Source organism: Phyllosticta capitalensis, assembly GCF_038381095.1.
Source record: "Phyllosticta capitalensis strain CBS 128856 chromosome Unknown BKA78scaffold_6, whole genome shotgun sequence".
NCBI classification, from domain to species: Eukaryota; Fungi; Ascomycota; class Dothideomycetes; order Botryosphaeriales; family Phyllostictaceae; genus Phyllosticta; species Phyllosticta capitalensis.
Window position 1 is genome coordinate 1,188,096 of NW_027117444.1, and position 25,638 is coordinate 1,213,733.

The following is a 25,638-nucleotide window of genomic DNA, read 5'->3' on the forward strand; positions in this document are numbered from 1 at the left end:
GCGGATTGCCGCTTCGCTACCGTGTTGGTTGCCGGACTCTTGCTCAAAAGCTTGGCGGAAATCTGGCCTCGGAGTCAGTGCCGGATATGCTACCTCGTGATGCTCGGAAAAGCGCCCTACTTTTCCTTTTGGTGACTAATGATCAAATTGGAACTGAAGGCCGGGCTACCCCATCCGCCAAGCTCTTGCAGTAGGTTAATAGATGGACTCAGTCCCACCAGAATTTCGACTCATGCTCTCAACCGCAGAAAACTGTAGTCTTGGAGTCTTGGGTCGTGGACAGACAAAATGCAGTCAGTGAATTGACATTCTTGGTGACCGATAAGTTTCTTCTTCGCAATTGGTGATCATGCAGTAGGGACGACTGACCTGTCTGTATTACACCGCCGTGTAACTGGAAATGTGTCACGCTTGATGTCCGAATTGTTCGGGAACAATGTACATGGAGCCACAGGAAGCCAAGGCGTTGAAATGACAACGGCCGGAACAGCCCCGCTGGGATGTGCCACCGCCGAACGTTATCCGTCGGAAGAGCGTTCACGCGAATCTGACAGTGCAGCCGGAGCCTCCATCTTGGAACTCATGGGTCAAGAAATCTGGGGATTGACGTTTTCCTATGAAGATTATCCAGTTAGCCGCGCATTACCCCAGACCTATGGCCGCTTACTGGACCCACTTTCCCCAGAGTGGGGCTGGCAAGGGAGCTGCAAACGCGGGGAAGACGACGTGACATCTTCCCTTTTTAGACAATGAGTGCATCGCTTCTGGCTGTACAGGTCGTGAGTGGCTACATGCCAAGGGGCATGGTGTAGGATCTCAGGTAGCTTTCGGGCGTTTCCTGAGACCCACGTGGGGTGCAGTTTTGTGGAGTCCTTGGCCATCGTGGAGAATAAAAACCTGGAGAGCTATGTGCTGTTGAGAAGTCGGACCGCCATCCTCGTTGTCCAGAAGCCTCCGTTGTCGTTTGTCTCTCGTCGCCCGTGTTTGCAAGGCACAATGGCTCCAATCTCCAACTCCCCAATCGCATCAATGGATGCAGACGACAAGAACCATGCAGAGCACATCGACTTTGCAGAAGTTGGAGAGACTGGGTCCGACACGATGCGACGAGAGGCGCCGCCTTTCATTCAAAGCCTGAGCCCTGAGCGAAGAGCAGAGCTGGAGAAGAAACTAGTGCGCAGAATTGACCGCCGCCTCATGCCAATGATCGTTCTGATGGTAATCTCACAAATCCAAATGGTACAGAATGAAGCACTTACAATTTTGCGCAGTATATTCTGAACTACATCGACAGAAACAACATTGCAGCGGCTAGACTAGCTGGATTGGAAGAAGACTTGGGGCTACACGGAAACCAGTATTTGGTTAGTCTGAGCTCTCAATATGCCCAATGAGTCTTCTATTCCGACTGACATATGCAAAGACGGCTGTTAGTATCTTGTTCGTGGGATACCTGCTCATGCAGGTTCCGTCGAACCTTATGCTCAACAAAATCGGACGACCGTCCCTCTATTTGCCCCTTTTCATGGCGCTGTGGGGTGAGCATCTTACCTTTTGCCGAGTGGAAGGTTCTGACGGAGCCCTACAGGTATCGTTTCGACCGCAACTGCAGCATGTCAATCCTTCAGCGGCCTCATCGCTTGTCGTTTCTTCCTTGGATTTGTCGAAGCCGCCTATTTCCCAGGATGTCTATTCTTCCTTTCCGCCTGGTACACGCGCAAAGAGCTGGGACTGAGGACCGCGTTCCTATACAGTGGAGCACTTATCTCAGGAGCGTTTTCCGGCCTCATTTCCGCAGGCGTCAAAGGCGGCATGGACGGCCTGCACGGGCTTCGGGCTTGGAGATGGCTGTTCATCATCGAAGGAGCCGTAACAGTCGGAGTTGCAGGTGTTGCTGTCTTTATCATTCCCAACTTTCCACGGACGACGACGTGGTTGAGCGACGAAGAGAGAGAATTGGCCGTTTGGCGCTTGCGGGAAGATGCCGGTATGGACGACTGGACCGGCAGCGAAGAGCAGAGCTTTTGGCACGGCTTCAAGCTCGCAGCTTCGGACATCAAGACCTGGATCATGATGGCACTCATCACGGGCCACACAAGCGCCGGAACAGTGACCACGTTCTTCCCAAGTGTGGTTGAAACCCTCGGATATGACACCGTGAACACTTACCTCCTGACTGCACCTCCGTACTGCTTAGCAGTCATTACGACATATCTCAATGCATGGTAAGTATTTCAACTGCTTGACATGGATTGGAGACTTACTCTATTACCAGGCACGCAGACAGAACTGGGGAGCGTTACTACCACGTTACCATGCCATTCGTTCTCGGTATCGTGTGTTTCATCATCGCAGCTTGTACCGAGAAAATGGCTCCAAGATATGTCGCCATGATCTTGATGCTTCCTGGTATCTACACCGGATACCCTGTGGCACTGGGATGGATCAGCAACACGATCCCACGTCCCCCCGCCAAGCGCGCGGCAGCTATCGCAATGATCAATGCCGTCTCCAACTCCTCGCAAATCTTCATGCCATACGCTTATGTCCAGGCACCCCGATACAGTAAGTTGCAAGCATCAAGAACTTGGACTGAGACTTACTAACACAACCAAGTCCCGGCATTCTCCGCCTGTAGCTGTTGTCTCCTGGTGTCAATTACAGCCTCGACGATTCTGCGATTTGTACTCATCAAGTTGAACAAGAGGCTCGACCGTGGAGAGCACGTGGAGGGCGCAATCAATGCTGTACCAGGTGAAGCTGCAGAAAAGGGGTTCCGATTCCTTGTGTGAGCGAGAAGCTTGATGTGGCCACGATGGAGTTATTTACTAAAGGGGTACCCGAAAGTCGAAATGAAAGATATGACATGGTTGACCAAAAATGCTTCCCAATGTTCTATGTCTCTCTAGCATGATCATCAACCAAATGCCGAGTTTGTGCAAGCTTTTCACTCAAAATCCTGCAGGTTCAGGCTTGCTTGGGAAAGTCGGTTGGTCCAAGTTGCTGGTACAGGCCTCCTTCCAGCTCTTCGGAGTGTACTTGTCAACAATGGACTTGAAAGCACCCTATAAGAAAGGTCAACACGTCTCATTGTTGAAGGTGTGGAACGCCAACACTTACCAGAGTACACAAAGAAGTGTCACCTTCGAAGTGTTTTCCGGGTGCCTTGCAGCCAGGCACCTGCATGACCTTGTCGTTGTAGCGTACGCGGACATAGTAGTCATTCAGAGAGTCTTTCTCCTTCTGGCTAAGTTGCTCGGTTGGTTTTCTCGCGATGCCGGACGCAGCTTTGTCCTCTCCGGAACCGAAAATGGAGGACAACCATCCAGACGACTTGCTAGATTCTGTATCGCGAGCTCCGGCTGTATTGTCTTGGAGCGTTGAGACACTTCCCAGTGGGTTCTTCTTCTTGAAAAGCTCCAAGGCAATGTGGCTGGTATACGGCGGCCATCCCTCACCTTCGAACGCCCCAAGACTTGAGAGGACGCCTGCAAGAGTTGTATCGTGGGCGCCGGACAACGAAAGTCTGATGCTCTTTTCGCCACCTCTTCCAATGCCTGTAGATTGATCACTACCGCCAATCTCCGAGAGTCCGTCTTTGCCATTCTTTTCAACATGGCCAGTCATGCGGCCAACGACATCTCCCATGAGTCCACCAATTCCCAGCTCCCGATACTCTTTCATCTCTGTGTAGCCCGAAAACCACTCTTCTACACCAATTTTGTCAATGATCGCCCTCACTTTTAGGTCGTAGAATTCCTTTGGCAGACGGGTCTCAGGACCATGGGCCAAAGTGGAATTGATGGTGTCCATAACACCAGAGAGGCGTGGGTGGGAATCTACCGCCACACGCTTTGAGTTCTCAGGCATCCACTTGGAGATCATTTTGTTCAAGTATGCCATGTCATCCGAATCGTTCCAACGATCAGCCGTCCGCTGCGCAAATGCCCTGGCCAATTGTGCAAAACGACGGCAGTTACCCTCATTCGGGTAAAGCGTTTCATCGGCCGGAGAGCGCATCAAAATTGTCGGGGCCGGAAAGTCGGCTGTGCGGGTCGAAGGCGGATAGAGACCCCAAAAGACCTGCTGAACAGACTCTAAAGCTCTTGGAATGGGCGTCGCGCGAAGATAGATCATGTCGGCATCGGCGATGAGGTGCGGCATGAATTTGAGTTGGTCTACATAGAGGTGTCTCAATCGCTTTCCCAGGTTCAGAGTCGTCGCTCGACCCTGGTTCGTCAATTCACCCGGTTGACTATGTAGAAGTCAGGAGGTGGTAATTGCTGGCGGAGCTTCAAAACTCACCAGATGGCATCAATTTCGCCTTTAGGGCCTTGGGTAATGACTGGCGCGTCATCTGGACCAAATGTTTCCAATCGCCTGCGGTACTTGAGCTCATCCCATTGCGACCAGTCGGCAGTGCTCATGACGACACTGGTCAAACGACGCGCAGATGAACAGTATGGCCAGTCTTAATCATGTCAGATATTCGTTACGAACGCGCGCAAGCTATACGGGGCGTACGTGGAGGAAGGCCAGCCTAAATCCGACGTGTCAGAATTGGAGCAAGCATATGAGGAGTTGTGATTCTTACATTGCGAAAACGTGGAGAAACGGGACTCCGTTCGCCTGGAGATGGGTTATTCAGGTCGTCTTCGTCAAAGCTACGGTCAATTCCTCACCATGGCGAAGCAGCTGGTTTGACAACGTTTAGCAGTGACCCAAAAAGACAGCCTGGCGTGATTCTCACCACTTGGACGAGCTGCAGTTGCAGATTGCTGGGATAGAGTCTTTCTATCTCTTCGGGCGAGTAAGGACCCCGTGGATTGAGAGTCGTCATATCGTCAGGTAGGAGAGAGTGCAAGGAGGCGCTGTTGGAAAGTGTTGCTCAGAATGCCGAACAGAGTGACTCGACGTCACCGCCGACCATTTGGCCCGAGCTTCTTCGCCGAATTCCTGCCGACGCTTGGACCCCCGGGGTTGGGACATCCGCATCCACCGCACGGCTGGGGCGCTCACCTCCCAAGCTCCAACGCGCCATGAGCCTACCGTATCTTTGCCCTCCTTGCCGTCGAAACGCTTTGCGGAAACTCTACAGCTTGCGACGACTCAACCGAATTCCATACGATAACCATGGCAGCTACGCGACCCTCACCACAGCGGTCCCCGAATACCAGAGAACCCCGCTAGAGTCACCCGGACCGAACGACGATGAGCTATTACCGACAAAGCCACCGCGCGCCGTCACAACATCAAATAATCCATATTCCGCGAACGGGATTGGCCAAGACAAATGGTTGTTGGAAGGGCGTCAAAAAGAGCATATACCACGGCCACAACCGCAAAAACCCCCTGCGCGAACATCTGAGCTGGCTTTTGGCGGTTGGTTTGCTGCGCCGCATCAGCTTGTCACCGAGAGTCTGGAAGTAGACGCTCGAAGAATTATCAGGAGACCGGCCGAATCTCCTGAGGAATCATTGTCAGTGAGATTCGACCAAATTCTGAAAAACCCGGCCTGCACAACGGCAGACGCATGGCAATATTTCGAACACGTATACAGTAGTTGGGACTGCCAGGCTCTGAGTCGCCCGACCTTCTCGGATCTTCTAAAATTAAGAGATGGAGCGGTGTTCAAGTCATTACTATGGGCCGTCTTGGACGACTGGATACTGGGCAAGCTTGAGCCAGGTTTGCCCACACCACATCAGCTCATTGAGAGATTCGCATCGCTGGGGATACTCCATCCGAGCGCCCTGTGTGAGATCATTGGAGAATTGAACCTCATACTGCTCAAGAGCTTTGCTTGCGAACACCCTCGGCCCCAGCATGTTCCCACGAACCAGCTGCTATCAGATCTTATGGCATTGTGGGCAAGATGCTTTCAATTGGCGGGTTGGAAGCCGCGGACACAGTTACAATCCCCTGAGATGTGGTCTGCCCTCCCGGACATGGTTCCTGAATCTTTTGAAAAATCGGGAACTTTGAGTTCCTACTTCATCAGTCGCCTGATCGAACACTTGCCTGGGATTCCACGCACTTTGGCATCAGGGTTATCCATGCACGCCTTGATCACCTTGGACCTTCTCATACGAGAAGATAATCCTCTGTCGCTCACGCAAGAAACGCGCCTAAAACACCAGCCTTTTACCGACTTTTTATTCCGCCTCCTACCTCTAGCAACCATTCGCATTCTGAAAGAAAAGATGCAGCACGTCCTTACCACACAAGATATCACGACTCAGGAGATTTCAAAAATTGTCAAGAATATTGAATCTTACCATTTGACATCAGTGAGCCTGGTACAAACTTCTGGTAAAGAGTTGGACGAAAATGGCAACGAGGTGTCAAAGGCAGAGATTCTGGAGAGATTTTTCATGGGGCGGATCCGTCGCGCTCTTGTTGACGAACAATCTTACTCACGAGTACATCACCTTTGGCAAGAAGCTCGCATCTTGTTTTCCGGCAATCGATGCAAGTCCCAGACTTTGAGGGTTCCAGCGTGTATTTGCAACCTAACAATTGAGGCGCTCACTGCGTTAAGGCAACCAGACAAGGCAGTGAATGTCTGGAACGAAATGGTGGACTCTGGCATTGAGCCCACCATCAAAACATGGACCGGCATACTTAATGGCTGCCGCAAGGCTCGGGATGTCGAGGGTCTAGAAGAAGTATGGGACCGGATGGTTGCTGCTGGGGTAGAACCGGACGAGATGGCGTGGACGACACGTATCACTGGCCTCATGGAAGGCAAGCGACCAGATAAGGCGATGTTGGCCCTGGAAAGGATGGGCCAAGACTGGATTGCCGAATCAGAACGACTGGAAAATCCCGAACGCTCTCTCCCAGACTCTGAAGATGAGAGGATGCCTCTCAAGCCCACAATCGGAATGCTCAATGGAGTAATAACGTCCATCAACAAATCATCAAAAGACGCAGATATTCCCAAGAGCAAAATTTGGCCGCTGGTCAACCGTGCTCTGCGCTGGGGGCAGAGCTTAGGCATCAGTCCTGACGTCGTCACTTTCAACGCCATCATTTCTCTCTGTTTGAACAGAGGAGACAACGAGTCGGCAATGTTTTACCTTCAACAGATGGAGATCAACGGCGTCTTCCCCGACTTGGCTACATTCTCCGTCATTCTAATTTGGATGTTTCGCGGCAGAGCCATTGCTACTGGGGAAGGACTCCAAATCGACGACATTGAAGGCATTCTCGACCAGCTCAACAAACGCGGTCTCACGCCCAACCGATACACTTACGGCATCATCATCGACGGCCTTTTGAATTCACACAGTACCGCCGCAGCCAACGCGGTGCTCGACTACATGTCAGACCACAAAGTTCCGCTACACCCCCACATTTACACGACCTTCATGAACCACTTCTTCCGTCAGCGAGACCTGCCATCAGTCGACTCCCTCTGGACGCGCATCGAGCGCGAAGCACCCCTCCTCGACATTGTCTTCTACGACTGCATGATCAAAAACTACGCGCGGCTGAACGACATTGGCAAGATGATGATGTTTGTCATGCGCATGAGCAAACACGGGCAGACGCCCAGCTGGGAGGCCATGACCATGGTGGTCAGGACTCTGGCCGAAGCCGAGGAATGGGACCGCTTCGACCGCGTCGTCGAAGACATGCGAACGGAGTCGGGCATCGCGAACCAGGGGGTGCGACTGACGCGCGAGGCGGTGCGCGCAAAGTTTTGGCGGACCGTGTACACGCTCGATGCGTGCAGACCGGCACACAGGCAGATTTGGGATACCCTCCACGATTCCAGAACCTTTACGCAGTATGGCCGAGAGATGACGCCGCCGCCAGCATAGTGGCGCCTTTCAGAACGGCTTCGATGCACGCTAGAATAGGGAGAATAGTTAGAGCCATGTACAGTCGAACTTGATAGACGAAAGGAAATCAGCCAATGACAGCAATCCCGCACCTGCTTTCCTCTCTACGAAATGTGAGACCGAAATCCTCCGTCCGCGTGGTTCGCCGACAACACCCCAGCCAGCCCCAGCCGTCCGCCTGGCGTGCAGCTAGCCATCTGGGTGGCTAGATACCCTGCGCCGATCGCCCCCTAAGTCAACAACCAGCATGGCCCTCTGACGTCACTTTGTCTCATGGGCAACATGACTCCTGGCCATCATCAGAGCAGGATTTCGCATTGCGCCCAGGATTTAATAGCCGTTTAGGTCGCCTGAAGACCCTTTTCTCTGGACCCTGCCTATCCTTCCGAGCACCAAGAGAAAGCAAACACTTCAACATACAATCTACCTACACAACCATCTTCTACTGTGGAATCGAGCAAGTCAAACCCACCACCACTACTACCACCACCACCACCATGCCCATCAACAACAACAGCGAATCCGGCGTCTCGTCCGGCGTCAAGTTCGTCACATCGACCGTCGGCAACACCGTCGGCGGCCTGCTCAACACGGTTGGCGGTACTTCCCCTCACTCCCCATCCCTACCTCCTCTCCACCACTCCCCCAAACCCCCCCAAAGCTAACACACCACACAGGCGTCGTCGGCGCCGCCGGCCGCGGCGTAGGCGAGACGCTCGAAGGCGCCACGGGCAGCGCCGGCCGGCCCGTCGCGCGCGGCGTCGCGGACGCGGCGACGGGGGTGCAGGATGGCACGGGGCGGATTGCGAGGGGCGTCAAGGATGCGGGACAGGGGAAGTGATAATCACGACGGAGACAAGACGGCGCGGTGCTGGGACGTGTATGAGGAGGGAAGGGGAAGGGAGTTTGGGTTGGGTTCGAGAGGCTTGGTGGGTTTTTCGTTGTATAATCTAGGTTTGGGTTGAGGCGCAAATGTGGGTGGATGGATAGGCGATTCGGCAACGGGAAGGATTGTTGAAGGAAATATGGAGGCAAAGGAAAGGGGTATAACGCATTACGATTAACATGACAAATTACAAGTACAACACAACACTACGCCGCTTTGCTTCGCCGCCATGAAGGTCAAAGGTAGCACTCCGTACCATGCTTGCTAATAAGCACGCTTGCACACCGCCCAAGCTCCAATCCTCCCCTCGCTCTTACGCCCACACCAGCTTCTTCAACGAATACCCTATCTGCTCCAGGTACCCGGTGCTCTTCTTCGCCTCGGCCAGTGAGATCACATCGCCCTTTTCAACCTTCAGGCGTGGCTTGTCCTGCATTGGCCGCTGCCGGCTGGCCACGCGCACGATCTCGTCGCAAATCAAGCCGACCAGCTCGCGCTCGCTCGGTGGTTCTGCGTCGTCGCTGCCATCGTCACTACTTTTACTCGACGTGGTCGCGAAGCTTGATTTGGGCGGCAGCGCCTTGAAGGCCAGGAAGCGGTTTTCGACGTCGTCGGCAAAGGGGTCTTCGACATTGTCAAGTGTCTGTTGCTGTTGCTGTTGCTCTTCCGTCTTCGGCACGTCCGCTGCTGCGCTACCATCGTCTGTGTTGGCCTGCTGCAGGTCTTTCTGTTCCTGCGCCTGCGCCTCGCTCTCGCCCTTTTGGTTGGCGAGGCTGCGCGTGTTGATGCGGACTCGGTCGGCGCGTGGGCGCACATAGTCAACGATGAAGCCCACATTCTTTTCCTCGTCCGTGTGGCGCGGTGCCAGCGTGCTCGTGATGTAGGTGCCTTGACGTAGCGAGCGGATGTTGGCGAGCTCTATGCGCTCGAATTCGCGCACCTTTTCTGTGCCCCAGTCGAACCGGCAAAAGTACAGAGCGCGGTCAGTGAGGAGGAGGACACATTCCTCGAATGGAAGAACGCGGAGAGTGCTGGAGCGCGCTGGACAAGACAGCGTCCAGCCGTGCACAAAGTCTTCTTGCGGGTCTTCGATGACGAGCTCCGAGCAACGTGAGATTGCTACCTGTCGCACCTTGCGCAAGTCGATAGCGTAGTCTTGGGCCTTCATGTCGTCTTCGAACTCGATGAAGATGTTTTCTGTGGCGCGTCCCAGCAGATAGTCGATGACGGCTTGCGTGAAGAAGTCGTTGACAATGTTGTTGTAGTAGCGAGACAGGGTGAGACCGAAATCGGTGAGCGCGCCTGTAATGTTGCGCTTTCGCGTACGAGTGTAGTCGCCCTTTAAAGCAGCGGTACCAGCGTATTGACGGGAAATGGCGTCGCCATTGTCTGCCCAGAGGGTATTGAACCACGAAGTTCGAGGGTCATGTTGAAGGTCGATGCTGACTTGCTGGTCTTCAAGCTGCTTTTCGAGAGCTTCGCGTGCAAAGGCAGACTGCACGACATTGGTTCTGTCTATCGTTAGCATCAGAGGAAATGTGATCGGTCACAAAACGTACCTGTCGAGACAATCCATGCAATTAGTTCTCAAAACGCCCGATTGTCGCGCAACAATCTGACCATCTGCTTCGACTGTCCAGCCGAAGGATTTGAGATTATTACTGAGGGAATTAATGAGGAGAGCGACATTCTCAAACTTCATGCCACGGCAGACGTGATGGAAATCAAACCATTCAAAGCCCAGTTGTTTGCCCTTGCCATCTATGCCACCATTTTCGTTGAGACTTTTGGCGTACTCCTCGTACTTTTGACCCACGACTCTCTCCGTGCCGTGCTTGTCCACCAAAGACGCAGCCTGAACGTCACCATAGCGCCCTGAAAGTTGAGCGAAATGGCGTTTGAAACTAGCAGCGTTTGTCTCGTGAGACCCCTTCAGCTCTGGCAGAGGCTTGAGACTGTAGGGAGACTGAGAAAAGAACAGCGGAATCGAGCCGCGGTACTGGAGGACAGAGTAGATCTTGGCCTGATTGGAATCCCAAGAAGGCGGCGCAAGAATCTGCTCCGTCTCGACGCTATTGGCGACGTGACCGTCTTCGTCAATTCCTCGGCGAAGATATCGCAGACCAGCGCGTTCGACAGACCGACGAGATATCAGCGTGATCACAAAATCCTTTTGAATGGACTTGCCGACGGATAGTGAAGTAACCTGAGGAGATGCCAGTGTAGATTTTGTACGTGCCGGGGAACCGGGCTTGGGGGATGAGGGTTCGGCAGAAGCTTGATTCTGCGTAGCAATAACCTCCTCCAACTCGGAGGTGGCTCCAGCAACGGTACTTTGCGAAGTTGAAGAGTAGTTGACTGAAAATGCGCGCTGTCCCACAAACCCCTGAATCAGGGGTAGAACAAAGCTATGCTGTCCCGCTTCCATCATGGGCCTGCTCAGACTCTCGTTCCAGAAAAACATGGGGTCATAGAGTTTAGCCAAAGGGAGCGAGGAAGAGCTCTCCGGCTGCCGCGACAAACTCCTTGAGAGATCATAGTCGTATGAGAAGAAAAAGCTCCTGCTGCTAAAGTACAGCTTCGTCGTTCTGAGGATTTTCGGGAGGAAGGCTGTCGTGCCGGGAACGTCCTGTGACTTCCTTGTCTCTCCCTGCTCTTGCTGAAGCTTTGCCGCAGCCTCAGCCTCAGAGATAGGCGGCGATAGATGGGTCGATGGAGGGCTTATAGTCCCGCTCTCTTCTACAGGTCTAGGTCTTGGGGACTTGGACTTGGACCGGGAGACATCCTCTTCGCTACTCATGCCCTGCATCCGAGTAGCTTCGGAGCTCCAGCCCTTCTTTGAAAACCACCTCTGCGCAAACCTTCCGTATAGCCCTTTGCGACCTATCACGTCCTGCGCGACGCTTGTCTTCCGATCAGGGACCGTGGCAGCCGTGGCATCCTTCTCAGCCTCTGGCGGAGGCGTACCAGGCAATGATTCGTCAACGCTGATGTGGTCCGAAGAGGTGTGGGTGTCAGTCTCTGACTCGGACTCCGAATCCTCGTCGCCATCAGAAGCACTTCTGCGGCGCTTCACAGCATCTCGGGCCTGCTTGATGGCATCGTGGGCTTCGCTTTGGGAGGCGAGCGGAATCAGGGCTACGTCTGTTACGACATAGATTGGTTTCCCGCGTATTTGCGCGACGAGCTCGCGACCAGTGACGGATAGCAGGAATGAAGTCCTGGCAATCTGCAGCAGGCCTGGGAACAAGTAGGGTCTGCATTAGCAGCGGAGCTTGTTTGAGGTCGGCGAAGGCGCTAATTACCGACTACTCCATGTGCCTCAAGCGAAACCGAAGTTGTATCTTCTTCGCGCCTATCCTTCAACAGTGGCGATATGTTGCCCTTGTAGTCGATTTTTATGGCCTGCTGGGTCGAGGGTGGGTGCGAGCGAGGAGGCGCCGGCTGGAGGATGAGGCCATCGATTGCCGCGAAAATGAGGAGTTTGCGGACCAGACCAGGCATGTCGTCTTGATCGGCTCGCTTCAGCTGGGGAAGCCCAGGGCGATCATGGTCGACGATACGGCGTGAATATGGGGAGAGTGGTTCCCTAGTAGTCAGGTCGTGCACGGCGGCATCGGACGGACTTGCAAAGGGTCAGGTCGGGCAGTAAAATGCCATGACGTAGTCACGCAAGCCATCAGGCGCACCAGACGTCTGCTCCCGCCTGGCAACCACCACCACACGACGACTGGCGTGACCGCACCGACGCGACATGATGCTTTTGTTCGAAGGAACTGGAGCAATTGATAATTTTAAGGTCACGCTCAGCCTCCTTGCTGCCGAGCACGACATGACACCAGGATAAAAGTTGAAACCTCCCTCCCGTCGGGTCGGCACGAAGAAAGCGTGCCGTGCGCCGGCGACAAGCTTCCCGCTCCTGTTACCGATGGCTGTTCTCGCGACAGGGTCTTGACGACTTCGTGTCAATGATGCAACAACATGAAGCTTGATCATTTCAACGACTAGAAAGAACGTCTACCTAATGGTATCACATTGCGTGGTCGTTTCCTCCCTTCTTTCTTTCTTTCTTTCTTTCAAACCGCCAAAAATTTCCTTACTCTTTAAACGCGCCATTGCACACTTCCTCCTCAAACTCCAAGTCAGGCTGGAACTCCCAGTAAAGAGATTCGGGGTCACTTCCCATCCTGAAGGTGTACTCGGCGGCCTCGTCTGGAACATAGACCTTGGGAACGCCATTGGCAGCTGCAGCCTCGACCAAGAGTTGGACTTCGCAGCTGCGCTCCATCAAGGTGTACAGATACGCCGCCTCGTCGACGGTCGATCCCACGGTGAGCAGGCCGTGGTTGCGCAGAATCATGCCCTTTCCTTTGGGGCCTAGGGCGGCCGCCAGTCGCTGGCCTTCCTCCTCAGAGAAGACGACGCCGCCAAACTCCTTGTAGACGGCTTGCGCTTCGCCGTAGAAGTACGTCACGTCTTGATTCAGCATCTCCAGGGGGCGCGCAAAGGAGCTCCACGCCTTTCCGGCCGGCGAGTGAGTGTGGCTGTCCGTCTGTAGTCAGCGCCGGTATTCTTCTCCACTCACGGGGCAGGCAAAAGGTATGTACCAAGCAGCAATCACGTCAGGTCGCGCCTTGTGGACGGCACTGTGGATCAAAAAGCCGGCAGCATTGGCCGGGCGCGACATGTTGCCGCCAATGGCCACACCATCGTAGTCCACCAGGATCATGTCGCTGGCCTTGAGCAGGGCAAAGTGCCTGCCAAGAGGGTTGGTCCAGAACGTGTGGGGATTCTATCAACATTTCAGCCACGTTCGACCAGATTGTTGCTGATGCACGCCAGGGTGTTTATACCTCAGGGTCGCGGACGGAAATGTGACCAGACATGCCCTCGGTGTAGCCCTTGCGAGCAAAGACGCGGAATGCAGCGGCCATGTGCGAGAGCATAAAGTGGCGCTGCTTTTCCATGTCCGAATATAGAGGCACACCAGGCAGACAGGTTCCTTGGGAAATGGCCTGAAGCGGCGTCATGTGGTCCCTGTTGGCGGTCGACTTGGACTTGGCCACGACGGCCTGCTCGACATTTTCGATCTCGGTAACAGCTGATGGAGCCATGATTTCAAAGTTCAGGACGAGGGTTGCTTGATATCAGAAAGTTGGATGGCTTCCTTGTGGAGTGGATCCAAGAGGCCCCTGTTCACGAATCCAGGAAGCGAGGAATGGTTGAGGAGGAGTGATGTTAAGTTTCTTGCTAGCTAGGGCAGCCCATTACTTTTGACAAGCAGCACGCCCTTGTCGCACGACCGATCAAGAAGCGGAGTTGAGCGTCCAATGACTGGCTTATCTATGAATCTGCCGGCGGTGAGAAGGCCACCCCGAGAGCTGGCAGCCAAGCGTGGAGGCGGAAGTCGTAAGTGGGGCAGCCCATGCGGAAGCTTTTGCCGTTTGCCCGCATGAAAGCTCTTTTGTATAAATATGTCTAACGCCATTGGACATCGGTTTGGTGTTGACTGTTGCTGTTAGTGCAGTCTCCTTAATGGCTTACGCTCTCTTCACTAGCCTCAATCGCTAGCAGTAATTCAGACTTGAGGTTTTCGGGCATCTCTGTAAAAGAACATAATTCCTGCCAGGTCGGAAGACCACATTAAAGAGAGAATTCGGAAGCACACCAACCACACCCTTCGACATGCCTCAACCTGACTTTGTCGAGTCTTTCGCTGTCGTTGCTTGGACCTGAGCCCCCGGGCCCTGAGGAAACGTAAACGCGCGTAGATCGACTAGATCGAGGGCCATGCCTGCATGCCGGCAGGTTGGGTCGCAGTATCCTTTCGAGGGCAAGTACAGCACGCAGTCGGAATGCGCGGATGACATGCAGTCGCTAGCTCAAAGCACAGGGAGACGGTGGATTAGAAGGTATTGACAGAACATGGAATATGCCGACCAGTGCCTAGCGTGACCTCATTGACGGACTCGACATGTGTCCAACAAGAAAGGGGCAACTCGGGCATGATCTCTCCAAAAACCTGGTGAAGAAATACGCAAAGATGGATGGGTAATTCAGCCGGACCGGACCGGAACGCCAGGCGGACGGGAGGCTTCTCCCATGGCTTCGGGGAGAAATTGGAGACCCATGGACCGGACCGGGGCCGGACAGGCTCTATTCCCAGTAGTGGCAAGGTAGCGTTTTGGTTGACCGGGATAGGACTTGTGGAAGAAGAAGAAAAGAAAATTGCACGTGAAGGAGAAGGAGGAAGGGGAGTTTTTTGTTCAATGCACCTTCGGATGGGTACAGGTACCGGCCGATAAACGACGAACGAGGGGGACCGAGCACGCATAGCCACGCAAAGATCAGCTTGCAGGGCTGAAATTGACGGATGGCAAAATGAGGGACAGGTTGACGTTGGGTCTGTGCAAACGACGTTGCAGCGGAGGCCAGGAGGTGACGGAGTTTTGATGAGTCTTTGGGTCGGGAAGCAAGGAGCAGCAAGCTCAAACGGCAAGAAGCCAAGCGTGCCACTGTTCTAGAAGGACTCTAGAAGGACGCTAAACACGAGATGAGAGGTGGTGGTCCAGGGCTCGCATAACATAATTACTCCTATGCACGAGCGTAGATGCCGCGTCCGCGATGCAACATGTCTCGCATTTTGGCTGGAGATTGGATGTAGTCAGAGAGGGTGCGTGATCAACGCAGCGATGGTGACTGCCCGGTGTTGCAGCCCAAGGAGAGTCGTAATGATGGTAGGGCAGACGGTGGGGATGACGACTGAGAGCTGCATGCGGTGGTGGTTGAACAAAGACCACGGTGCCGGACGCGTTCGGGCAGAATGCATGCAGCGCCAGTCAAAGGGAGAGGGCGTGAGACTTGCGGGTTAAAGTTGTTCTGCGCCTTCTCGAATTGGCCCAGAAGGCTGCAGAAGGAAGAGCTCAGGCCAGTCAGTCTCACCGTCAGTTGCAACTCAATCCCGCCGGCCGAATTTCTCCCTCCCGTCTTCACCCTCAGTCCGACCAGGCTCAAGCTTTCGGCCAGTCCCAGTCCCAGTCCCAGTCCAACACCATCACCACCTCTCCCAAAGGCATAATCTCTTCTCTTTTCCCCCCTTGCTCGTGCACACCCTGCCACCCTATTCTCGTCCATCTTCTCTCCCACGCGACATATCCACATCCATCGTCCTTGCCCCGTGCGAGCTGCCCCGACCCCGACGCGTGAACGGACTGCCTGCCACTGGACTGCTGGTGCCCTCATCCCACCCTATTATTGCTTTCATCACCTCCTCCTACTTCTTCGTCTCCTCGTTCGTCTTCTCGCCGTCCATCCTTCAACCACCTCGTTGCTGCTCGCCGTCTGCCGCAGAGCCTGCATTGCATCCCTTCCCTCGATTCGACACCCTAGCATACGTCAACCCTCCCGGCACCGCTTACCTCCCGCCCTGGCCCTGGCCCTGGCACCGGCACACAGCTCCTCGTCCACCATCACCACCACGTCCCGACCCCTCTTCTTCCTCCCTCTCGTCTCCGGTCAGCTCTGGCATCAAACACCACGCCAATGTCGCTGCCGCCCGAATACGTCAACGAGATAAGCGCGCTCGATCGCGAAATTCTCAAGCAGCAACCCCAGGACGTGCTGCAGTTCTGCGCCAACTTCTTCTGGCGCCGCCTCGAGGCTCAGCGCGCAGAGTTCCAGCTGTCGCCCCAGCACTCGACTCAAAATAGATCTGGTCTCATGGCTGCCAACAGCTTCCCCGGCAGCAATCCCTTTAGCACCTCGCCCGCCCGCTCCACCACCCCGCTCCAGATGGAGAGCGTCGACGAGGAGGACGAAAACGACCTCATTGCCTCGCCCACCGCCTCGTCCTTCCCCCGCAGCATCAACTCGACCACCACTCAGGGTGCTACCCTTTCCGCCGACAACGTCGCCTGGGGCTTTTCGACCTTTTCGCCCTCGCGCTCAGCTCCAGACAGCTCCGGCTCGGGCTTCGCCGTAATGGACACGCAGAGCTTCCCCAGCAACTACAACATGGGCCGTCGCACCTCCGTGTCCGCCGAATCCCTCAACCCAACCTCCGCTCTGCATGAGAACTGGAGTCCGCCGTACCACCCCAAGTCTGCTGAGCAGCAAGGTCGCCTCAGACAAGCCGTCGCTGGCAACTTCCTCTTTTCCCATCTCGACGACGAACAATCAAACCAGGTGCTGGGTGCGCTCCAGGAGAAGCCCATTCCCACAAAGGGCATCAAGGTCATTGTGCAAGGCGACGTGGGTGACTACTTCTACGTGGTCGAGAGCGGTTCCTTTGACATTTTCGTGAGCGACACGGGCAAGCTGGAAGCTGGCCTCGACGGCCTGGGCCACAGGGTGGGCACCGTCGGCCCAGGCGGCTCCTTTGGTGAGCTCGCTCTCATGTACAACGCGCCGCGTGCCGCGACCGTCATTTCCAACGAGCCGTCGACCCTGTGGGCCTTGGACCGCGTCACGTTCCGCCGCATTCTGATGGACTCGGCCTTCCAACGCCGCCGCATGTACGAGGGCTTCCTCGAGGAAGTCCCGCTCCTCCAATCGCTCACCCCTTACGAGCGCTCCAAGATTGCCGACGCCCTCGAGACGAAGAAGTATCCCCTGGGCACGACAATTATACAAGAAGGCGACCCAGGCGAGTCGTTTTACATTCTCGAGACTGGCGAGGCAGAGGTCTACAAGCGCGGCATCGAGAAGCCCGTCAAGAAGTACAACAAGGGCGACTACTTTGGCGAGCTGGCGTTGCTCAACGACGCACCCCGCGCAGCCTCGGTTGTTAGTACCACAGAGGTCAAGGTGGCGACGCTGGGCAAGGACGGCTTCCAGCGGCTATTGGGGCCTGTCGAAGGCCTCATGCGGCGGAACGACCCCAGCAAGGCGCCGATCGAAGACGCAGACCCGTTGTCGACGGAGCCGATCGCAACCATGGCATAACGACGCCACCAATACACAGTGGGGGCACGGGCGCCGGGCCCCGGTTCATAGAAGATGAAAACTCGAAAAATCACCTCGACAAAAAAGTCATCATGGGTAGTGGAATGGGCATTGCAGCACTTTGCGGTTTTGTGTTTCTCTCTTTGCTGCCCTTTGAATCTTTCCTAAGAAATTTCGTCTCCTTTTCAGGCGCAGCGTTTTCGTTAATAAGGAGGGCGGGCCGGCTGGCTGGATGGGGGATGAACGGTTGGACGGATGGCTTGACTGACTGACTGAATGGATGGATTGACGGCGGCAGCGACATGTCCAGACGCACTAGCCACGCACCACGAGGTTCCGGGTTGAGATGGACAGCGAGAAGGGAGGGCGGGCGAGCAGGCAGGCAGGCAGAGAAGAGCCGCGTCACTGGACAAAGTGGATTTGACGTATGGACAGACGACAGCAGGCAGACACGCACCTAGGCACGAGCAAAGAAAAGGGACCAAGCAAGCAGCCAAAGACTTGAACTACGTTGAGGCTCCGCCGGGTGTCGTCTGCTGGTTTGAGACGTGTATTTTGTGGGGGGTTGAGGGAGTCGAGTTGATACGCGGTTGGGCGCGCGGCTTGAGTTCGATTGATGGAAAGTTGAACGGACGGGACACCACTACTACTATTACCCTATTATACTACTATTACCACTTCTCCTCTTTGATGGTCGCTGTGTGTCTATTTGCCATGTTGTTTGTTCGATGTGTACATGTGCTGGATCTAGATCTTGCCTTTCTTTTTCGCTCTGATGCGGCTTGGAACGCGTAATGGCAGCGTGCCAGTCGAAAAGTGTCTGGAGATGTCAGACTGGTGCTTTTATGGTCTCGCTTGCCTAGATTGTCTCCTCCACGCCACAGTATGCCCGACAGGCCACGGAGGCGTGCCAAACCTTCTCCCCTTTTCTTCGTGTCCGCTGCCTCAAAAGGCGGGTGCCGACAATGTTCAATCCTTGACCCACTCATTCAATCTACGCCGAACCCGCAGCCATGTCCCTCCGCCTCTCCAAAACCGCCCTCCTGATTCCCTCGACCGCCGCCTCAGTCCTCACAACCCTCGCCACGCCCTCCCGCCACGTCGCCTCGAGCACATCCATCTCGCCCTTGACGCCGGCCTGCTTGTCCCTCCTCGCCGCCTCGACGGCCTCGACCTGGTTCTTGGCGGCGGCCAGCTCGGCCTCGACGGCGCGCAGCTCGGCCTCCAGCTGCGAGTTGGACACCAGCCACGCGTTCTTGCCGAAGCGCTCCAGCAGGCTCAGGTTCGTGAGGCGCGTCTCGAGGTGCGCGGAGGACGTGTACGCCGTCTGCAGCGCCGCGCGCCACGCCGCCGCGTCGGAGCCGTCGGCCGGCGCGTCCAGCGCTTCGTACCGCGACACGTCGATGCCGGTGCCGGGGTCTTTGGGGGCGCCGGCCGCGAGGCGCGCGTGTTCGGCCGCGATGCCGGGAGGGTACGAGGGCGTGGGTGCGGCGGGGAGCGATGCGTGCGGTGTCGTGGTTGCGGAGGGCGAGAGCTCGGTCGTGATGAGGGTTGATGCGGCGGCGAGGGAGGAGGGTGACGGAGGCGCGTCGATGTCTGTGGCTTGTTAGTGAGGTGGGATGGGGGTGTTCGGACCGGCGTGGGACGCACATGGGAGGGAGTCGTGCGACTCGATGATTAAAGGCATGGTGGAAGTCGTGGAGGGAGGGTGGGTGGAATTTGCGCGCGAGGAGAATGCGATGTCTTGTGCTGCTGCAAGACAATTTTCCGTGCTTCACAAAGCAGTGGTTGGTGGGATGGTATAGCAGCTGTCCAGGTAGGGCAAAGGGCAGCGTGATTTGGCCTGGAGGGGAAGGTGGACGCGGTTGTGGTAGTGGTGGTGTTGGTTGTGGAGCTCAGATGGACTTTGGACAAGGTTTATGATGTGCAGTCGAGGTGGCCAGTGGCTGCACGCGGGGGGCCAATCAGACGCGACCGTCGCCCTTCAGTCCTGGTCCCTGCGGCGCGCCAAAACGTCATGCGCGCGTCGTCCGGGCGCTGCTCCGCGCAACCTAAACCCAGCTCCCCCGGTCCGCGCCTTCAACTCCGACGGACCATTTGGATTAACTATTGTCTTTTGTTTGCTCCTCTGTGGTCACGGTGCCCCCCTCTTTTCCTCACCACCTGCTGATTCTCCGCACTCCCCACGTCCTCTTATGAGGACATTGCTTTCTGCCCGCCATGGCGTCCAAGACGCCGGATCCTGCTGCATCGAGAAAGGTTGAGTCCGGCTCGCCGCTCAACAGGCCGCAACAACGTCCTCGCATGGCGCGCTCCAATTTCGCCCTCGCCCTCCTCGCCGCCGTCATTACTCTCGTCGCCGCTCTGCAGCTCGTCCTGTATTTCGACGTGGCCCATTTCAACACCGACATTTGGCGCGCTGCCGGCAATGACAATAAGCAAGATGGCGATGATGACCGCATGCTCCCCAACATCGCCACCACAAACGCTGCATCCGGGGGCGGCAAATACCTCATCGGGGTAGGCAAGGCCGACATCACTGGGTAAGCATGCGCTTCGGAAATTTTACATGCGTCTCGGACATTTCCATGTCGTTGTTGTGCAAGGCGGCAGCAGCCAGCAGAAAAAGCAATAGCGAAACTAACGGCCTTGTGGCTTAGGCCCGTTGTGGAGCTCAACCTCATGGGATATGCAAACATCAGTCAAGTTGGAACTGGACTTCGGCAGCGCATCTACTCGCGCGCCTTTATCGTCGGCGACGTCGATGACAAGAGCAGCCGCTTCGTCTATCTGGTCCTCGACACGCAGTCTGGCGACACGGCTGTCCGAAATGGTATTCTGGATGGACTGGCCGATTTGGGTGACAAGTATGCCATGTACGGCCAGTCGAATGTGGCCGTGACTGGAACCCATTCGCACTCTGGTCCCGGTGCTTGGCTCAACTACCTGCTGCCTCAAATCACGAGCCTGGGATTCTGCAAGGAGAGCTACCAGGCCATTGTCGACGGCGCTCTCCTCTCGATTCAACGAGCCCATGAAAGCCTTACTCCAGGCAGCTTGAGTTTTGGCCAAACGGTCATTAAAGACACCAACATCAATCGCAGTCTTTGGGCCTATCTCGCCAATCCGGAAGAGGAGCGCGCCCGGTACACTGACAATGTGGACAAGAACATGACGCTGCTCCGCTTCCAGCGAGACAGCGATGGGAAAGACATTGGCGTTTTGACCTGGTTCGCTGTCCACGGCACCTCTATGTTGGGAAACCAGACCTTGATCACGGGTGACAACAAAGGAGTCGCGGCTTACTTGTTCGAACAAGACATGGCGGCCAATGGAGCCAATGCGGCTGATGGATTCGTCGCTGGTTTCTCCCAAGCGAACGTGGGTGACACCACGCCAAATGTCAACGGTGCTTGGTGTGAAGATGGCAGCGACCAGCAGTGTACCTTGGAAAACAGTACCTGCAGTGGCAAAGCCGCACCATGCCACGGCCGTGGTCCGTTCTTTGGTCTGAATGACGGCGGCGCAAAAAGCTGTCATGAAATAGGTCGTCGGCAGTATGCTGGTGCAAAGGATCTTTTCTCGTCCATGGACTCATCTGGAACCGCCATCTCTGGCTCGGTCAAATTTCTCCATACCTTTGTGGACCTTGATGGCTATTCGTTTCCTCTTGCTAATGGTAGCTACGTCAAGACTTGTTCTGCGGCTTTGGGCAACTCTTTCGCCGCTGGCACCACGGACGGACCAGGCGCGTTTGACTTTACGCAAAACGACTCTTCCAACAATCCCTTCTGGAATACAATTGGAGGATTCCTTCACAAGCCGAGTGATGAGCAACGGGCATGCCAATCGCCCAAGCCTGTCCTGCTCGATGTTGGAGCAACCAAGAAGCCGTACCCCTGGACGCCAAACATTGTTGATATTCAATTGTTCCGTGTGGGACAATTCTTCATCATCGTTTCTCCTGGTGAGGCAACCACCATGTCCGGCCGACGCTGGCGCGAAGCTCTTGCCAAAGAAGTCGTCTCCACCGACCTGCTCTCATCCGAAGGCAGTCCCACGCCCATGGTCGTCCTCGGCGGCCCAGCAAACTCGTACACGCATTACATCGCCACGCCAGAAGAATACACCATTCAGCGCTATGAGGGTGCCTCAACACTTTACGGCCCACACACCCTCCCCGCCTACATCAACCTCACCCTGACCTACCTGCCCTACCTCTCACCCTCCTCCTCATCGCATCCTCCCCCAGGCCCCTCGCCCCCCGACAACCGCAACGCCAGCATGAGCTTCATCACCGGCGTCGTCTACGACAACCCAGGCTTCGGCCACTCCTTCGGCGATGTCATCTCCGACGTCGACACCTCGTCGGCCTACCGCGCCGGCGAGGCCGTCTCCGCCGTCTTTGTCGGCGCCAACCCCCGCAACGACCTCAGGCTCGAGCAGACGTTTGCCGCTGTCGAGCGCCTGGCTGACGATACGGTGACTTGGAATAGGATCGCCGATGATGCCGACTGGGCCCTCGTGTACGAGTGGAAGCGCGTTTCGACCGTGTTGGGGACCAGTCGCGTCACGGTGACGTGGGAGATTGGCGACGAGACGCCGAAGGGCGAGTATCGTCTTAGATACTTCGGCGATGCGAGGAGTGTGACGGGCAAGGTGACGGCGTTCAAGGGCGAGAGTGGCACGTTCCGTGTCGAGTAAACGGGGATCTTTTGTTTTGTTTTGGATGGCTTGGGAGAAGGGGTTGTGGTAAAAATGAAGACGGTGCATCAGAATTTCCTCTGGCTTTTTTGGGCTCTCGGTCGGGTAGGCAGGGTAAAGAAAGATGGCGCATTCGCGTGTTTGGGTGCTGGGTCAAGACGGTACGATATGGACTGGGTCACTGAGTAAATGGGATTATTTTGAGAGATGGTCATGGATAAATCGACGGGATGCGATATATAGGTCACACGCTCGTAATATGGGTCGACGAATGAATGTAAGACGACGTTAAGACCTCGGCAAGTACAGCCCGACTTGTCTCCCTGAGCAAGTACCATGACGCCAATGCGCCGCCTCCTTCTACCTCCCGTCCACATTATATCTCAACTCCTCCATAAGGTAGATCCTCTGTCTCCTCATGCCTCATCTTACCTCCCTCTTCTTCAGGCCTTGGTCGTCTACAGGTGCTGCTCCAACGCGTCTTTCTTACTATGTAAGTACTCATGCTGCCCCTACCTAGGTGTGGATGTTGATGTGGATGGATTCCACGCACAAATTGCTTCACGAAATAAATCGTGTGGGTAGGTAGCTACTTCCCTAGGTAAGCGCACATGTGTCTACATATGTTTGCGGGGAAGGAGGGAGCCCTGGCTCAACCACCGCATCAGTGAGTCATTCTGTCGCTTCAAGATGCAATACATGGACGGCAGAAACCACGCATTCAAGTTCATGGGTATTTGATGCTAACAGCCTACATACGGCCTTTCTTCGAAGCAGTTATGGATGACGTCTCAAAAAGTCTGGTGCCTGACCTCCCATGTCCTGGCACCCAACCAGAGAGGGACGAATCGACGGCTCGTTCAAACCCCGAGCCTCGCTTTCATGTAATGCACTATCAGCGGACGCCCGTCTTCCCTCCAATTCCTTTCGACTCTCATGGTATTTTCGGGCGCTTGGTTTGGTTCCCATTTCCAACCTCCTTCTCAGTCACACTCGCTTTCTGCTTTTGTTTGAATGATGAATCAGAGCAGCACTTGCTCATCTTCCACCGGTTCGCCAGGGCGCTCAGTTGTCGGCTTTTAACCTCACCAGCGCCCGCGCCAGTGTCTTCTTCTCGTTGCCATCATCCAGCTCCATGGCCGCGATGAAGTCGCGCAGCTGGATGCCCTTGCCCTTGGGTCCGTCCTCGCGCCACTCGCCCCATTTTCGGTCTCTTGCGGCCAGATTCCGGTCTTGCTGTCCGCCGGCGCCTCCGCTGCCTCCCGCCGGTCCTAGATTCGTGTTCAACCGCGGGGTTGAGGCGCCAGAGCCGCTGCCTCCAGACAGCCAACTGTACTTCTTCATGCCGCCTATTGCCATGTTCGCGGTCGTGTTGGCCGCCCTGTGCAAAACCTCCTCCGTCTGACCCGCCTTGGCTATCCTTTCGCGCTCCTTCTTCGTCATCTTCGGTTGGTTGTAGATGTCTGCTGGGCTAGGTTTGCTTGGATCCGGAGTTCCAGGGGTTCCGCTGCCGTCCTTCGCAGATGCGCGCTTCGTGCGTCGTGAGAGGCGCTCTTTTTCAAGTTTGCGCTCATCAGTCAGCGCTTTGCGTAGTAGAGGGGTGACCTCTGATGAAAAGGATATTGTAGGTTGAGGAGTTGGAGGAGTATCAGTCGGAGGTGTAGGGAGGCGCGATAATTCATTCTTGGGGGTGTCGGAGTCGATTGCGCCTGTAAATGATTAGCCGGGAATATTGCTTCCACTTGCATCTACATACGCTTCTTCGGCACAGTCATGGGACTGATAGCACTGTCAGGCTGGTCCCATGCCGTGTTGGTGGCGGATGCTGGCACCGCCGTAGTAGGGCGCTCGGCTCCTGTTCCAACCGCAATGTCGGCGTACTCTGGTGGAACGACACCATCGGAGCTAAGCTGACGAGACCGAGCAAGCGCGTACGAGTCCTCGAGAACGGTGCGGAGTCTTTCCTTGGTGGCCAGAGACAAGAGGGTGAGAATGTCCACCAAAGGCGCATTGGTGTCTAAGAGCGCATCGGCTTCGGCTCTGACAATGCCAGTGCCGTCAGGACCAAGAGCTGTTGTCCCATGCGCACCAGAGAGTTCTTTGGACTTCTTTTCGATTCTATCGTAAAGACCTTCAACACTGAACTTCACTCCGGCAGCGTATGAGACTGTGCCCAACTTATGCCTGATGCTATTAGCCTTCAGGAAGGGGTCATTCAGCTCTTGCTGGGAGTTTTCCGCCAATGCGCGTGCAGCCGCCTTGTGCTTCTCGTGCAGCTCCTCTTCAACCGTCTTTTGCGGAACTGGTGGTTGGCTAACCGGACCAGCACCCTGGAAGGCTGGATGGCCGGAGAAGCTGCCACCCAGCGCGTTGAAACTGCCGTTGGGCGACAGCGTAGATGGCGAGGGCGCGAACTGTGAGGAGAATGACTGAGCCCGGGCCTGGTGGTGTTGGTTCTGCCATGTTTGCGCCAGGTAGTTTTCTTCCTCCCTCAGGTCAATACCGGCCGACGCAATTGAATCACTCAAGTCATTGAGGTCCGTTGCCTTTTCCTTTTCCTGTTTCTCCGTCTTTTCCACAGGCCGTTGCGGCGGACCCATGGAGCCGGGCGGCGGCGGTCCACGAGGTGCTACGTCATGGTTCTGAGGTGGATATTCGGGCTGGTTGAAGGACTGGATTGGAGTGTGCGCCTGGACAGGTGTTCCCGGGATGGATGCGTACGGCGAGTTGTGCGAGTATGGATACGGCGATCCGGGGTTTGGTGACAGTTTCGTCCGTTTGGCAGCCGGAGCCATGCCCATTCCGCCGGGCGATTGCATCTGGACAGGCGAGTTCGCGGTCGGCGGGTAAGGAGAGTAGGGCCGCTGTTGCTGCTGCTGATGCGGCGGCATCGCGGGATACTGGTGCGCCATGGTGCTCGGCGAGGTGGAGTCACAAGCGGCGGTGCTGCTCCTGCGTGCAGCCTACCGGCCGTTCTTGCCGTGACCTATCGTGAGGGCGGGTCGTATATCATTCGCGAAAGCGGTCGCCGTGCGTCAGGGAGGTGGTTGAGGAGATTGAGCACGTTTCGCAAGGTTGTTACGGAGTCGTGGTGGGTTGGGGACGGGCGACGAGGTTGGCGGCGGTGGTGGTTTGGGTTGAGCAGCCAGTCCAACAGTCGCAATCACTCTCCAGCAGCGCGTCGCCGCAGGCGGAAGGTAGTTAATCCGGCCGGAGCTAAATGGTAGCCGCACCGATCGCCTTGCCGCGCACCGC

At 55.7% G+C, this 25,638-nt stretch overlaps 10 protein-coding genes across 10 annotated transcripts; 5 read left to right on the forward strand and 5 right to left on the reverse strand.

The window, feature by feature from the left end:
- Positions 1–1,101: 1,101 nt before the first annotated feature.
- Positions 1,102–3,142, forward strand: BKA78DRAFT_283794 (pantothenate transporter liz1; the record flags this gene model as incomplete). The annotated part of the gene is made up of 6 exons (XM_066885677.1): positions 1,102–1,218; positions 1,272–1,364; positions 1,424–1,538; positions 1,589–2,225; positions 2,276–2,565; positions 2,617–3,142. The coding sequence occupies 6 exons, from the start codon at positions 1,102–1,104 to the stop codon at positions 2,790–2,792; spliced, it is 1,428 nt and encodes a 475-aa protein (XP_066743392.1). The 3' UTR covers positions 2,793–3,142.
- On the reverse strand, positions 2,691–4,884 carry BKA78DRAFT_150694 (histidine phosphatase superfamily). The gene is made up of 7 exons (XM_066882931.1): positions 4,751–4,884; positions 4,683–4,695; positions 4,595–4,629; positions 4,525–4,540; positions 4,306–4,471; positions 3,121–4,255; positions 2,691–3,065 (listed from the first exon to the last, which is right to left on the reverse strand). Exons 1-7 carry the CDS (start codon positions 4,838–4,840, stop codon positions 2,952–2,954), a joined length of 1,569 nt encoding a protein of 522 aa, XP_066743393.1. The 5' UTR covers positions 4,841–4,884; the 3' UTR covers positions 2,691–2,951.
- A 141-nt stretch (positions 4,885–5,025) lies between these two features.
- On the forward strand, positions 5,026–8,122 carry BKA78DRAFT_316717 (uncharacterized protein). The gene has a single exon (XM_066888644.1). The coding sequence runs from the start codon at positions 5,040–5,042 to the stop codon at positions 7,827–7,829; it is 2,790 nt and encodes a 929-aa protein (XP_066743394.1). The 5' UTR covers positions 5,026–5,039; the 3' UTR covers positions 7,830–8,122.
- Positions 8,123–8,143: 21 nt separating this feature from the next.
- On the forward strand, positions 8,144–8,942 carry BKA78DRAFT_316718 (uncharacterized protein). The gene is made up of 2 exons (XM_066888645.1): positions 8,144–8,450; positions 8,528–8,942. The coding sequence occupies exons 1-2, from the start codon at positions 8,348–8,350 to the stop codon at positions 8,689–8,691; spliced, it is 267 nt and encodes an 88-aa protein (XP_066743395.1). The 5' UTR covers positions 8,144–8,347; the 3' UTR covers positions 8,692–8,942.
- Positions 8,555–12,536, reverse strand: BKA78DRAFT_150740 (SacI homology domain-containing protein). Its single transcript, XM_066882932.1, has 3 exons — positions 12,042–12,536; positions 10,296–11,976; positions 8,555–10,247 (listed from the first exon to the last, which is right to left on the reverse strand). The coding sequence occupies exons 1-3, from the start codon at positions 12,238–12,240 to the stop codon at positions 9,050–9,052; spliced, it is 3,078 nt and encodes a 1,025-aa protein (XP_066743396.1). The 5' UTR covers positions 12,241–12,536; the 3' UTR covers positions 8,555–9,049.
- A 296-nt stretch (positions 12,537–12,832) lies between these two features.
- BKA78DRAFT_296419 (class II aldolase/adducin N-terminal) lies at positions 12,833–13,850 on the reverse strand (the record flags this gene model as incomplete). The annotated part of the gene is made up of 3 exons (XM_066886618.1): positions 12,833–13,288; positions 13,322–13,528; positions 13,590–13,850. 3 exons carry the CDS (start codon positions 13,848–13,850, stop codon positions 12,833–12,835), a joined length of 924 nt encoding a protein of 307 aa, XP_066743397.1.
- Positions 13,851–16,278: 2,428 nt separating this feature from the next.
- BKA78DRAFT_252624 (cyclic nucleotide-binding-like protein) lies at positions 16,279–17,679 on the forward strand (the record flags this gene model as incomplete). The annotated part of the gene is made up of 1 exon (XM_066884751.1): positions 16,279–17,679. The coding sequence occupies one exon, from the start codon at positions 16,279–16,281 to the stop codon at positions 17,677–17,679; it is 1,401 nt and encodes a 466-aa protein (XP_066743398.1).
- Positions 17,680–18,357: 678 nt separating this feature from the next.
- Positions 18,358–19,569, reverse strand: BKA78DRAFT_316726 (Pre-mRNA-splicing factor SPF27). The gene is made up of 2 exons (XM_066888646.1): positions 19,330–19,569; positions 18,358–19,275 (listed from the first exon to the last, which is right to left on the reverse strand). The coding sequence occupies exons 1-2, from the start codon at positions 19,364–19,366 to the stop codon at positions 18,674–18,676; spliced, it is 639 nt and encodes a 212-aa protein (XP_066743399.1). The 5' UTR covers positions 19,367–19,569; the 3' UTR covers positions 18,358–18,673.
- Positions 19,570–20,284: 715 nt separating this feature from the next.
- Positions 20,285–22,700, forward strand: BKA78DRAFT_316728 (neutral/alkaline nonlysosomal ceramidase-like protein). The gene has a single exon (XM_066888647.1). It carries the CDS (start codon positions 20,362–20,364, stop codon positions 22,381–22,383), a length of 2,022 nt encoding a protein of 673 aa, XP_066743400.1. The 5' UTR covers positions 20,285–20,361; the 3' UTR covers positions 22,384–22,700.
- A 317-nt stretch (positions 22,701–23,017) lies between these two features.
- On the reverse strand, positions 23,018–25,575 carry BKA78DRAFT_316730 (transcription initiation factor TFIID component TAF4 family-domain-containing protein). Its single transcript, XM_066888648.1, has 2 exons — positions 24,140–25,575; positions 23,018–24,092 (listed from the first exon to the last, which is right to left on the reverse strand). The coding sequence occupies exons 1-2, from the start codon at positions 25,293–25,295 to the stop codon at positions 23,449–23,451; spliced, it is 1,800 nt and encodes a 599-aa protein (XP_066743401.1). The 5' UTR covers positions 25,296–25,575; the 3' UTR covers positions 23,018–23,448.
- Positions 25,576–25,638: the final 63 nt, after the last annotated feature.

What these genes read in the sequence shown, in the direction of transcription:
- BKA78DRAFT_316718 (XM_066888645.1), top strand. Translation starts at nt 8,348, where the DNA reads ATGCCCATCAACAACAACAGCGAATCCGGCGTCTCGTCCGGCGTCAAG. An exon ending in CCTGCTCAACACGGTTGGCG is followed by an intron (nt 8,451 to 8,527) that starts GTACTTCCCCTC and finishes CACACCACACAG; the next exon opens with GCGTCGTCGGCGCCGCCGGC.
- BKA78DRAFT_316730 (XM_066888648.1), bottom strand. Translation starts at nt 25,295, where the DNA reads ATGGCGCACCAGTATCCCGCGATGCCGCCGCATCAGCAGCAGCAACAG. An exon ending in CATGACTGTGCCGAAGAAGC is followed by an intron (nt 24,093 to 24,139) that starts GTATGTAGATGC and finishes AATCATTTACAG; the next exon opens with GCGCAATCGACTCCGACACC.
- BKA78DRAFT_316728 (XM_066888647.1), top strand. Translation starts at nt 20,362, where the DNA reads ATGGGATATGCAAACATCAGTCAAGTTGGAACTGGACTTCGGCAGCGC.
- BKA78DRAFT_150694 (XM_066882931.1), bottom strand. Translation starts at nt 4,840, where the DNA reads ATGACGACTCTCAATCCACGGGGTCCTTACTCGCCCGAAGAGATAGAA. An exon ending in GGCGAAATTGATGCCATCTG is followed by an intron (nt 4,256 to 4,305) that starts GTGAGTTTTGAA and finishes ACTTCTACATAG; the next exon opens with TCAACCGGGTGAATTGACGA. An exon ending in ACACTTCTTTGTGTACTCTG is followed by an intron (nt 3,066 to 3,120) that starts GTAAGTGTTGGC and finishes CCTTTCTTATAG; the next exon opens with GGTGCTTTCAAGTCCATTGT.
- BKA78DRAFT_316726 (XM_066888646.1), bottom strand. Translation starts at nt 19,366, where the DNA reads ATGCCTTTAATCATCGAGTCGCACGACTCCCTCCCAT. An exon ending in GTCGCACGACTCCCTCCCAT is followed by an intron (nt 19,276 to 19,329) that starts GTGCGTCCCACG and finishes AACAAGCCACAG; the next exon opens with ACATCGACGCGCCTCCGTCA.
- BKA78DRAFT_316717 (XM_066888644.1), top strand. Translation starts at nt 5,040, where the DNA reads ATGAGCCTACCGTATCTTTGCCCTCCTTGCCGTCGAAACGCTTTGCGG.
- BKA78DRAFT_150740 (XM_066882932.1), bottom strand. Translation starts at nt 12,240, where the DNA reads ATGCCTGGTCTGGTCCGCAAACTCCTCATTTTCGCGGCAATCGATGGC. An exon ending in TGAGGCACATGGAGTAGTCG is followed by an intron (nt 11,977 to 12,041) that starts GTAATTAGCGCC and finishes ACTTGTTCCCAG; the next exon opens with GCCTGCTGCAGATTGCCAGG. An exon ending in TGCATGGATTGTCTCGACAG is followed by an intron (nt 10,248 to 10,295) that starts GTACGTTTTGTG and finishes AACGATAGACAG; the next exon opens with AACCAATGTCGTGCAGTCTG.